At 42.8% G+C, this 13356-nt stretch overlaps 1 protein-coding gene across 1 annotated transcript in view; it reads right to left on the bottom strand.

The window, feature by feature from the left end:
- Positions 1-316: 316 nt before the first annotated feature.
- The window catches only part of fbln2 (fibulin 2), a 42500-nt gene continuing 29460 nt past the window's right edge, over positions 317-13356 (bottom strand). Inside the window, exons 11-20 of the mRNA XM_030778309.1 lie at positions 11775-11915; positions 8857-8991; positions 7053-7190; positions 6365-6508; positions 5650-5778; positions 4925-5050; positions 3917-4033; positions 3126-3254; positions 1765-1888; positions 317-674 (exon numbers count right to left, since the gene is read on the bottom strand). Of these exons, the coding sequence (XP_030634169.1) occupies positions 317-674; positions 1765-1888; positions 3126-3254; positions 3917-4033; positions 4925-5050; positions 5650-5778; positions 6365-6508; positions 7053-7190; positions 8857-8991; positions 11775-11915 (1541 nt within the window). The remainder of the gene's footprint in view (positions 675-1764; positions 1889-3125; positions 3255-3916; positions 4034-4924; positions 5051-5649; positions 5779-6364; positions 6509-7052; positions 7191-8856; positions 8992-11774; positions 11916-13356) is intronic.

Below are 13356 nucleotides of genomic sequence, written 5' to 3'. Positions count from 1 at the left end.
ACATAAAAAGCATTCAGTTGTAAAGGTTCAAGCAGTGAATTGAATTGTATGGAATAAATAAAATCTGAAGAACTATAAGTGTTAATACTTCACGATAAAACATTTTAGAGAACCATCCACCTCACCTTACACCACATTAATCTGTTGTTTCCAGTCTTCCAGTCAACCCCACAAATATCTGTATCCTATATGGCCAGTCTTTGACTACAGAAATGCAACTCTAAATACAACTATTATCGGAATCATGAGGAGACCCTCAAGAGTTTAGCACCATATGAAATGAAAGGGGCTTTTTTTAGGGGGAGAGTGTGCGGTGTCAGAGAGAATTGGCCGTGATGAAGACGTATATGCGGGCGAGGAACGTGGTGAAGGTGCCCTGACGCAGTAGCTTCATCTCCACGTCGATGAAGAAGTCCCGTGGCTCTCGCACCTGCCGTTGAAGGTAAACGGCACCCGTGAAGCTGTTGAGCCGCCGCGTGCTGAAGTACCCCTCCTCATTGCCCCTGGGGATGCTGATGATGATGTTGTCACCAGAGTAAGCGGGTGAGGGCCCGATGCGGAAGATCTGAGCCGGAATAACGATGTTGGTTTGGAAGCTCAGCTGGTAGTAAGTAATGCGCAGAGGCATGTTCTGGCAGTCCTGGAAGTTGGGGCAGCCAACGCGCTCACAGCGTCTACAAGGCCCAACAAGCAGCATCAGTTTACTGAAACACTGGGAGTACACAAGACTTATTTTCCACCAAAACGTGTTTATCTCTGAGTGTGAAGCACTCAGTAATAGTTTTCTGATTCTACTCTTGTACAGTTAAGAGTACAATATCATAAGCAGCAAAACAACTGAATGTTTTCACCTCCTAAGTAAACTGAAATGAACTGCCATTATAATGATGTTTTGGATGGAAAATCATGTTAGCATGCCAGAAAATTGATTATGAACACACAATAAAGCAGCAGGGATTCATGAAATCCTGTCCTCTGAGGATAGAATGATGGTGCATTGCATGTGCAGTCTGACACGCTATATGTCTACAGTAGGTATCTTTGTGTAAATTTAGTCTGTTAATAAAGGGAGCTTCTGTCTAGGTGGGCTGTCAGTGAGCGGTCTGTGTCTCCACCCAGTTGAGTCCTGAGTGGGAAATTGCAGACGTGACCATCCTAGCCACAAGACTGATCAAAGCAATCTGCCTGCATTTCTCTGCTCAGTGGAGAGGGTGCTCTGTCAAGGGCCTCAATAGCCATGTGAATACCATGGACCTCTGTGTTAACAAGGGACAATGTTCATAGTCTGAGAGTGCTTCTGTGTGCTTCAGTGCTTGCTTCAGTGTATGTGCATGAATGTGTGTGCGCATGTGTGTGCGTGTGCGTGTGCGTGTGTGTGTGTATGAGTATCTATGTGTGTATGTGTGTGTGTGTGTATGTGTCTCCGAGGCAGAACCATGAGGAACTCAGCCCTGCCAACATGGCCAGTGGAACATAGTTTGATGTGATCGTTGTCTCTTTGAATAGCAGTTAGTTCTTTGTTTGAATTGTTACAGATAAGATTTCCTGCATCAAAATAATAAACACTCGAAGCTCTCTTTCTTACCATGCAAGCTTTGATCAGATCTGCATTCAATTTGCATCTCATATTGGAATAGGGCTGTCACTGTGTAGGAGTTTGACACTACTTGGCAGAGTTTCAAACCCGCATGTGTATACATACGGGACCAGGGACATGAGGTTTGTGTCTGACTTAAACTAATGAGGCCACCAGGCGATACCTACGTGTCTGACACTTTCCGGTAGTTTTCTGGGCAAGTAAATGACAAGCAGCGGAAGCTTCCTTGAATGTTGTAGCAGGTTTGGCCAGCAGAGCAGTTGTGTGCTCCGATAGCACACTCATCAATATCTGAAATATACACAGTAATAGTAATAATAATAATAATATTATTAATAATAATAATAATAATAACAACGTAAAGAAGAAGAGGAAGAAGAAGAAGAAGAAGAAGAAGAAGAAGAAGAAGAAGAGGAAGAGGAAGAGGAATATAGGCATGATTAAAGAATACTGCAACCATAAGACCATTAGAGCAATGATGTGCAGATGTAATTAACACTGTTGCCTTAATATGTTTCATAAATCTAATGTATTTGTTTAAGAAAATTAGTGTGCTGTACTTTAGATCATCACAAAGGGCCTGTGACACCAAGACCTGATGTTGGATAAACGCCTGGTGATGCAGCAGTGTAGCTGAATGGTGACACACTCATATGAGAATAGCCTTATTTTAACAGAATAGAACAGACAAAGCAAGCAATAGAAAATACAAAAGCAGACACATTAGGATTTCTCCTCCTTTCTCTTTTGGTCTTAAAGACTGTTAGTGAATACTCTGTGTATTGTAGTACACAGAGGAGCAGCCCTTTTGCAGTATAATCACTGGTGAACGATACTGTTCCCAATCAGTCTCCTCAGTCCCTGGATGTCAGGGTCGACCACGGTTGGCTGTGACCAAGAGATGTGCTTCATTTTGCCAGAAGTCAATAGTGGCCCTGTAGCTGCAATTAATTATGCATCTCATTTTAACAGATGCAAAACTCGTTACAGCTCGCCAGCTCCAATCCACAGCCCAATTCATTCAGCCCTGGCGCGCCCTGACCTTTTGGGAGAGGAAGAAACGCTTCTTCTTCTTCTTCTTTTTCTTTCTTTTTTTTTTTTTTTTTTAATCTTACAACGGCTCTTATTCACTGGCAGCCCAGGAGCTGAAGGGAGTTTTGTAAATTTCTGATACTCTAAGAGGTGACACAGCTCCAGGTCTAGAGTCAAACCAGAGTTCACTGACTTGTATTAAATTTTCCAATTATCAGAATTCATACTTTGAAAAACCTAGGGGGAGCTGATACTGAAAATGTTCTGTCTGAATGTAAGTAAGCATGGTGAAGCAATAACTGTGATAATATAATCAGTGAATGTCTCATGTCATTCTCAACATTGTGAAACCTTGTGACTGTGTAACTCAGCACAATGACAATATAGGCCTGCAGTCTGATTGTCTTGGGTTATTGCACACATGTGGAGGTCTACAGCAATCTAAACAACATTTATGGACCAGGAGTGTTAGTGTAACAGGCCATTTCTGTGTTACCTCGACAGGTGCGTCCATTGGGTGACATAGAGTAGCCGTGAGTGGGGCAGGCGCACGTGTAGCTGCCTGGAACGTTCACACACTGGAAGGCACAGAGATGGCCGATGCTCTGCGAGCATTCATCAATATCTACAATACACAAGCACATGGCATTTCATACACCATACTGGGATAGACAGCATCAATAAAGGCCAACTGCACATCAAAACAACCGACTGTGACAGTCTATTAGTCAATCTCAGGAAGGGGTCTATCTTTTTGTGTACATGTATTTGTGTGTGTGTGTGTGTGTGTGTGTGTGTGTGTGTGTGTGTGTGTGTGTGTGTGTGTGCATGTGCGTGTGTGTGTGTGCACATGTATGTGTGTGTGTTTGTGTGACCCCACGGTGAATAACTGATATGTTTGCCTCAGGCTTTGTCACTAAGGAAAATATGAATCAATCCCCTGTGACAAGAGCCCTGGTCTCATTGATCTGATATGTCTCCACAGTGAGAGATACTAAATCATCACTTAGATCAATATACACGAAATCTCTCTCATCTCTGCATCCCTTTAATGTTGCACGCTTTTATAGATTGCTTTCTTTCTGTGAAACTCCTAATAATAAAAGAATTCCTGTTTGCTTATCAGTAAGCTAATATATTACTGACAGTAATTTATGAACATGCATTCAGCAGTCAATAAATCAATAGCCACTTGGATTTACTGCAGCCAAGCACAAAGCAAGCATCCGAGGTCATGTCCTTAACGACACACAATGTTTTTTCCTGTATAAATAGAGTCTTCCTTACCTTCACAGGTATGCCCATCCTCTTTTAGGTAAAAACCCTGACGGCAGTAACACTGGTAAGAACCATAGATGTTGGCACACTCTTGACTGCATGGATTGTTGTCGCATTCATTGACATCTAAGCAAAGGTATAAGGATGAAGTCTTAGAACACACAGCTTTTGCTCAAAACATGGATCGTGTTGTGTTCTTGCTCAAACTTACGGCGGTGTAAGCGGACTGAAAGCGTTAATAGTTAAATGCTTCTGCATCCATGAAGCAATACTGCTGTGTATTTGGTTGAATGCTTGGTTCGTCTCAAACAAAGAAGTGTGAAGAGTGTATGTGAATATAGAGCTGTAAGGTCTCAATGCCGCCAAAGTATGTGTGACACATATTGTAACCTATCAAACACCACTACTTTATCATAACTATTAAACCTTTAGCATTTTTAAAACAAATGTCAGATACTTTGTGTGTATTTAGTACTGTGACAGAGTCTCTGGAGCTTTTGCCATCTCCATTAATTAAAGAAGCATGGGGTTGCATGGAGACATTTGTCTTCATGTTTGTACCCCAAAGCATGGAGCAAAAAGTCACCTCCTGAACACCATCGCCCGCCAAGTTACCCATCCGAGTCCTTGAAATAGACTCTCCTTAAATGACAGAATTCCCCATTGTGATGTGACTAGAAAAAGCAACCATGGTTGATTAAGTTCCCTAAATAACACAGCCCTCAAGCCCAGAATATCCTGAGTCATGGTAGAGGACAGCTTTGTTCTCTGCTACTCTCTGTGAGTACCGACCACACCTGAACCTAGGCCTAATTAGGTAGTCATTAAACATCTGTTCTTCAGTAGCCAGGGACATAGACACTGGGTTCAGCCAACACAGCAGTCTTACTGATGGCAGACAGTGAACTCCAGAACTATGATATCAGTACAATCTTTACAATCTAGCAAAGCACAGCAGGCCTCTGACACTGTTTGAGGACATATTCACATTAGTATGTGTTAACAGACACACTGTACCTTCACAGTTCTTCCCATCAAAGGCCAGGGAGAAACCGGCTGTGCAGGAGCACTGGTAGGAGCCTGGGGTGTTCTCGCAAGTCTGGGCACACAGGCGTCCGGGGTAACGCCAGCACTCATTCACATCTGCCAAGAAACAAAAGACATAGATTAGTTTAACCAGAGGCAATGAGCTGAGGTTTAGAAATCAGAGACAGACACCTAGACTGATTGTCTATTAAAGCAGCACAGGATTAAGCAGTGGGGATCTCCACTCTCTGGCCCACAGGAATGATGAGAGATAAAGCTGAACTCAGCGTACGCTCAGGCACAGACAGCAGAGGGCACTGGTCTCACCCTCATCCATATGCATGTCTTCAGTCAGGCATTTCATACAGAACCATATATTCAGACACAATGACTTTCTGTCTAAAGAATGTACTTCTTATCAAGTTGCCACTCATGGAACCACTTGGGAATACACAAATATACAGAAGGCTTCTCAAAGTGTGTTTGTTCTTGGCCTCTGATTACAACTACGTCCAAAAAGACAACATGGAGTTTTAAGTAACCCCACAGACAGTGTGCATTATTCAGCTAGTGGAAACCAGGAATAACTATGGGTCTGAAGAGAGACGATGAGGTACTTTCTTAATTTAGCCACTCCATTAACTAAATGAGGCAGCCATCTTATAGAAACACTTATAAAATGGTGCTTTAATGACAGTGCATGGAGTGTTACATACCCAGACAGAGCTGGCGGATGGCGTCATACTGGTATCCAGTCTGGCAATCACAGCGGTAGCTGCCGGGTAGATTGTGACAGATCTGGCCCTCACCGCAGCGATGAATGCCCGTCTGACACTCATCTACATCTGCACACAGAGGACAGAAGAGACGGTCCAGAGTTTCCCACAGAGCTGAAAACAGCTAAGTCATCTTTGTGTTTCTGAATAATTAAATTGGTCAAATGACTCTAAGGTGTGAAAAGAATCATATTTTGCTATTCAGACTCAAGTAATGCAGTGCCTAACAGTGCTCCAGACACTGAATCAGTTATCAGTAATCTCTCACAGATTCATTGTCGATTGCGTACTCTGAAATAACAGAAAGTAACAAACTTTAGATAGATTGTGGTCTGTGAAGAGATAACTTATGACAATGGGCACTTTTGGTGCAATCAAGAGGCAATTCTACCACTTATACTAATGACATCCTCTGTGTGTGTGTGTGTGTGTGTGTGTGTGTGTGCATGTGCGTGTGTCTGTGTGTGTGTGCGTCTGTGTGTGTGTGTGTGTGTGTGTATGCATACTTGTGTGCGTATGTGTGTGCACGTGTGTGTGTGTGTGGTGCGTGTGTGAGTATGGCTGTGCATGTGTGTAAGCGTGAAAGAGAGAGAGAGAGAGAGAGAGAGAGAGAGAGAGAGAGAGAGAGAGAAAGCTCTGGCCATCACATTCTCACCGATGCATCTGGTTCCATCAGGGCTGGAGTGATAACCCTGGCCGCATATGATGATCTTGCGCTGGCAGGTATAGGAGCCCACTGTGTTTATGCAGTTAAAGCCTGCCCTACATGGCTCACTCACACTGGTACACTCATTAATGTCTATGCCCAAAAGAGCCAGAAAGAGAATGAGAGGGTACAACAAAAAGATGAGACAAGGGAACAACAGAGAGAGGAGCATACAGGTCTCATTTTGGGGTCCAATCAAATGGGAGCTATTTCCTTTTTCCTAATCAGATCCAATTAAATATGCCCTTCTAAAAGCTTCTTATTATATCATCTGTGCGCTGCATGTCGTGCCATAATCAAATTATGCCATTCAGCCTGCTTGACTATGAATGGTTTAGATCAGTACTTGCTCTTTTAGCTAAGCCCCGAACAGCATATTTATGCAAATGTTTATGCAATACAGACACACTTGATTAGTAGATAAGTTGAATGATTAATACACAAGTTGAATAAGCTCTGTTATAGCCTGATCACAGCAGACATGTTTTGTCAAAAGCAACAAATTTAAGGAGCAGAGGTTTAGATTGAAGTGTGACTCATCGAGTTTAGGTTGTCATGTGCATGTGTACATACTCGAGATCTGAGGACGTTTTCTGAGCTTAGACGCTTTTCTGTCAGACAGGGATCTCTCTCTTACCAACACAGTTGCCATGGGCGTCCTGAGTGAAGCCGGTGAGACACCTCTGCTTGGGGCTACAGTGGAATGAGCCATCTGTATTCTGGCACTCAAAGCCTGCGCTGCAGTTGTGTGTGCGTACCATACACTCATCAATGTCTGGTGGGAGGTAGGTTACCACGTCAAAAGAACGGAACGTAGAGACAAATTACATACCCCAAGGTTGCAAACTTCAGTATCAAGGAAGGGAGACAAAACAAATAATTCATGAAGAAAGAATTTGTAATAAAAACTATAAGCATCACAGTTCATCTACAGATTAATTACCTATAAGGACTAGTTTGACACACCTGATGGAAGATTTAAGTCAGTGGTTCCCTGCTCATGCATTTGATGTGTTAAATACACAGATAGTAATGGAGGTCGGAGGTTTCCAGAGAAAGATCAGTAGTGAACAGTAGATGGCACTGTGGCTCAGTAACATAGTATTTGGGTGTAAAAATCAACCAGACAGCCTTTCTAATTGAAGACAACTCAGGGATCTCTCCATTTGATGAAATACTTTTGCTGCATACAGGATATTTCCAATAAAAAAATATTGTCTTCTCTCCTCCTCTCTCCTCGCTGAATTCATAATTTTATAACCCGGGTAACATCTTGTGAAGAAACATCTCTGCCCTAACAAATCTGCTTTATGGAGAGAAGCTGATTATTTGGAAAGATATTTTAATAACTACATTTGAGGATTAGGGAGGACAGTCCATATCAGTAAAGCAACTTCTAAACATCAGAGAAGAAAACTTTTTTTTTTCTCTTTCAAGCGCATAATTAATTCATTTCCCAGTTAGCTGCTCTGCCAAATATTACCTTAATTATCCTGCTACACTTACTTATCTGTGCCAAGCTCTGACAAGAGTCATAGACTTTTGAAAAGTTTTTCAGAGCTCTGGCATTTTCTCAGCATGTGTTCCTTGGGATCATTATCAGTTGGTTGTGGCAGGGAAGGGAGGGGGGGGGGGGGGTGTTATCTGGCTAATGCATCTGTCAGTGTTCTGACAGATCACGTTTGACAGCATAGATTTGTCATGAGTGGAACACAAGCCAGTCAGCTGTTATTGCTCTCAAACGATGGTCCACACATTGCCAAGCTTTTGCCACGATAATAGATTAAATGCCCCGTTCTTCACCTTTTAAGTGAACTCTGATAGAATGAAAGAGAGCTGCCTGGATGGTGCGATAGGAGTAAACTTAAGCACGTTGAATTTACTCAAGTGCGTGTACTGTTTAAGTTTGATAGATGTTCCAAGAGATAATAAACTTGGCGTGCTTCTGATTGTGTTATAGATCTTTCTAAAAGGAAACAGTTCCCCTAAAACATTGTTTTCTAAGGTCTTTTAAGGCAATGCTAGCAGAGATCTGAGATCCTGATCCGTGAGCTGTACTGTTTTTCCTCTTGTGCCGGTTAGGTCAATAGCATGAGAACGAGGACTTCTCTAAAGGCTCCCCTGAGACTCATCTCAATGGGATGGTGCAAAAGAATGGCTCTTATGAGTCTCACACTGCACATACTGTATATGAAATCCTGTTTCAGTCATCAGGTTGACCATGCAGAGAAACATCCACCCAAGCCCTGCACTACGTCTCAGAATGTTTCCGAGATGGACTAACATCTGGAGCCTGATCTGCGTTCTGATAGGTGTCACAGTGCAGCACACACTCATGCACTCTACTCTGATCCATTCTCTATTGACATATTGTCACTCCTTGATATGAAATATGATAGAATTATCTCTATTGGTGTATTGCTCTGCAGCAGTGCACTCACCTTCACAAACTCCATTCCTCAGCTGGTAGCCAGCAGGGCAGGAGATCTGTCTCTCACACATAAACGCACCAATCGTGTTCACACAGCGCTCGTTGGCCTGACATGTGTGCGTGTTGGTCACGCATTCGTTCACATCTGCAGGGGTAGAGGTGAGGCATAAGAATTTGTAATATTTGAGTGTGAATTGTGATAGAGAGAAGTCATGGTTGTGCAATAACACACAAAGAGGCTGGTTTGGTAGTTTGATGAGACGCACACCATTGCGCTGATGAAGCATACCGAGTTACAGTCATTATCAGGCAAAAGCACATAGACTTATCAAACCTACAAAGAAGTCATTGTCAAAAAGGTCGGTGTTAGCAGGCTGGGTGGCAACGTGTTTTTTTCCTGTGAGTAAGTCATAAGACAGTTTACTTTATGTTCTGTTTTGGGCCAAGATCATCAGCTGAGGAGATTTACGAAGTGCAACCTCTGGACAAGGCTTGGAATGAATGACTTAAGTAAATGAGGAAATCAGCATAGTGCAAGAGGGAGACTAATTACTTCAAGCATTGGACAACAACAGCATTGTAAGCCAAGAGGAGGATTCTGTCTGACATGTTATTATTGGCAGAGAAAATCATTTTAGGGTTTTTGCTGGAAATATTCGGTCTGTCTAGGCTGTCTAAAACAGCTAAGGAGCACAGAGCGTCTTATCAGTGCTGAACAACAACTAGTAAACACAGGAGAGAAAACACGGTTTTACAGCATCGGGGTTGGGCTGCCAGGACAGTGACTCATAGCACCAGATGACAGCATTGTTGTCGAGCTGCAATCTCCTGCAATCAGGTCATTGTCACAAGGCCGGTACTGTCGGGGGTGGGGTGGTGGGGAGAGGGATGACGATTTAGGCCTGTCCGTGGCGCCTAGCCAGCCCCGAAGCTCATCTCTGAATGTGTCAGTCTCTTCTGAGACCTCCACAAACAAACACGCAACAAATCCGTATTGGGAGGCAAGAATCGCTTGTTAAAAAATGGAGAGAATTTTTGGAGACGTGGGAATGGGGCAACACCCCTTGTGTCCCACTTCTTATCCCGAGGCACTTTTTAGCTCTGTTCCAAATCTTTCCTTGGAACATACTGATGCCAGTGAGAACTGAAGTTTTCTATCGGTCTTCAGAGACTGAAAAACACACTGAAATGTTTGTGAGACTGTTTAAGAGACTTGCACACCCTTTCTCTCTTTGTTCCAAAACAAACAGAGAAACAAATTGTGTAGAAAGTAACTAAACTTATTCAGAAATTATCCAGCGAAATGTAATTTAAAAAAGACCAGATCCTTTTCTCTGTTGCTTCTTATGTTATTCCAGAAATGTCTGTTTCTTCCTGAAAGGGGGGTGGGGGGGGCACATCTGTTCCCTGCATAACAGTGCGGCAAACACTGTTCAAAGCCTGACAGACACTGTTCAAAGCACACCATCTTAAAAGTCTTCATCTCTGTCAGACCTTGATGGACAAGTGTATGTTCTTTTTACAGCAGGTTGCCACGGTGATAGCTCCTGGGACCTCGAGCTTTGAGAGGCTGCATTATTTCCAGTGAGTCATAAGGGGGGAGAGGGGAAAAAAACGCCTCAAGCCTTGAGGTCTCCACCTTCAACCTCATCTCAAGGGTGTTCACATCACATTGTTACTAGAGGCCAAGTGCTCTCCACACACAGTGAGGAAATGGAGACCTTTCTCTTTTAAATGCAAACACGATTCAGTCCGACAAAGCCAAGGGAAGTAACTCTGGCAGGCTGCCTTGAGGGACCAGGAGAGAGCCTGCACGGATTGCAGGTGTCACAAACACATAAACGCGGCATAGGAATCGCACACGTTTAAGCGTTTTATCACAAAGAATGAAAAATGGCACGGGGTCTCTTCAGAATGGGCCAGCAGAAATGCATTGGAGGACCATGCAGGGAATGAATAATGCATTTGTGTGGCCAGACAACGCAGGCTAGGCTGATGGTCGGTTAGGCAGAGCACAGGCCGGCGTGACTGAGGAGCAAGCGAAGAGGATTATGGACTGTGAAACATTATTTCTCTGTCATCAGCGTGAGGGCTGGAATCCCAAACGATGTGCCATGTTCAGTGGGTGCAGATGAACAGAAAAAGACGGGAGGGTAGAAAATATGTGGTTCTGGTTTGCCAGTGTCTACACACCAGTAATTTCATCTGACAAAAGAAGCTCAAATTCTACCACACACAAACAAGCACACAGAAACACACACACACACACAGACACACAGACAAACACACAGAGACACAGACACAGACACAGACACATACACACACACACACACACAGATGTACAGAGAGAGAGAGACACACACACACACACACACACTTATCCAAGCTTCTCAATGTAAAGCACTGGAAAACATATCAACAGAGATTAAGTTAATGTCACAATTTGAGACAAAAATCTTACTCATGAGAAAATTTCATATCTCTGGATTAGTCATTTCCCATATGAAGTACAGGGAAACTATTCAAAACTGGTCAGCAGGATTAGCACATGCATGGGGCTCTTTAAGGTTACCGCTGCTTAGTTTAGGGGCTAGTCTCAGACTTCAGTAGCAACTGCACTGATTTTTTATGCTCTGTGACATTGTATGCATAAACTTAATCTCCAATCTTTGATCCCTGGGTCATGTTTGAAGATATGCAAAACAAATCCACACAGGCCACAAAACATTTGATTTGCCTACTGAGTGAATGTGAGTTTTCCGACAAAAACTTTGTGTTTAATCTGACTGTGTATCCGTATTTGTCTCTGTGTTTTGAGTGAGTTTGTTTGTATTTGTGTGGGGAAATGCACCTGGCAAACCAGAGGGCAGCAGTGTGAGGATGAGCTGATATTATACCCCAAGTTGCTGTTTGGTTTGGGGCTCTTACCCACACACTCTCTATCGGGGTTGAGTATAAAGCCTTCGTCGCACAGCTCATTCAGATGAACACACTGGAAGGAGCCGTCCTGGTTCACACAAAACTCCCCACTGGAGCAATTGTGTGTGCCACCCTTGCACTCATCTACATCTACAGGCACATACAGTAGATGGGAGTGAACGGTGATGACAAGTAGGAGGACAAGAAGTATAAAACATGACAAGTGGGACCAACAACCATCGGTTTTAACACAAAATACATGTTGACGCCTTGATGGAATTGCTTAGAATGTAGTCACATGTTTTTTTGTTGTTGTTGTTGTTTTTTTATGGGTTAGATGGACGAGGCAACAGCATCATGGGATTTTACTGAATTGAGAAAGCGAGAGAGAGAGTAGAATTCAATCAATCAAGCCACTGATCGTAGTTCATTTGCTAAAACCGCACGTGTCTTTGTTTTATGGATCTGTTACACATAATGTTTGCCATGTGAGTATGGCATTTAAAAAGAACCACATGCACGAGACCTACTGTATATTGAAATGCGTTTAACGACGGACACACTCAGACTTCTTTAAGGCCCTTAAGGCATACATTCTTATATATCCTGAGAAATAAACAACATCTAAAAGCTATGAACTGAGTGAAACAATGTTAGTGCAGTGCATTAGTTGAAACAAGTCCTAAGTGTGACTAAGCTGGCACTTTGACGAGGCTAGCCCGGGTCTGACTGTTTCCTTTGTTTCAGTCCAGACTAAATCAAACTCACTGCCCACCCGCACTCAAACATATGGGAGTACTTAAGGAGAAAGAGAGACCTCTTCCACTCCACTTGATCTTATGAATACTGTGTACTCAGCAGAATGCATCCAAGGTTATAAGGTTCACACTAAATCTGTCCCAACACGCTTGCCATACAATGACTTATATCATCCTATTCTTTATGCGAAATAAACTTTTGATGTTGAAATTTAACAGATATTTGGCGTTTTACCCGTTTGCCCTATCACACTTTGGCGATATCAAATTAAAACAAACAGAGTGTGACAGATGAAGTATTTCATTCACGAAGTATTTCAAAGATAAAAGCAACAGGCTGTTATATCCACAATCCATCAATATATTTTACTTTGCATGCCATTGCTAACTTTCCCTTCTCTTGCCCTGTGTAAGATCTAATATCAGAACAATAAACGGTGCTATTAAACTGACGGGCTTAGGAGACCTTGAGCCAAGGACAAAGAACGTTTTTTACTGAGGTACAATCACTGAGTAACTTTAAGTCAACTTAAAGTAAAGGGCTGTAAATCAAAGATGGAAATCTGGGTAGTTTCACTACTAATAGCCAACCCACAAGAAGCCTGGATCAGTTTACTGTTGGTATAATTCTTTTTATTTCATAAAAATGGCAGAATTTGGCACACGGACTACCTGAGATCCTTCCCCCAGTGCACAAGTACATATACAAGGGAAGTCCCATCAGAGGAATGAAGGTAATGTAAGACTGAGAGAGACTGCTGCATGTGGAGGTAAAGTCGATGTTTGTTACTGTTGTCAAGGGATGAGTAGCATAATTGGCTATGGTTCAGCTG

The sequence above is a fragment of the Chanos chanos genome, chromosome 6, assembly GCF_902362185.1.
Source record: "Chanos chanos chromosome 6, fChaCha1.1, whole genome shotgun sequence".
Lineage (NCBI taxonomy): Eukaryota > Metazoa > Chordata > Actinopteri > Gonorynchiformes > Chanidae > Chanos > Chanos chanos.
The sequence above is the reverse complement of the archived record's forward strand: the minus strand, read 5'-3'. Positions and strand labels throughout refer to the sequence as shown.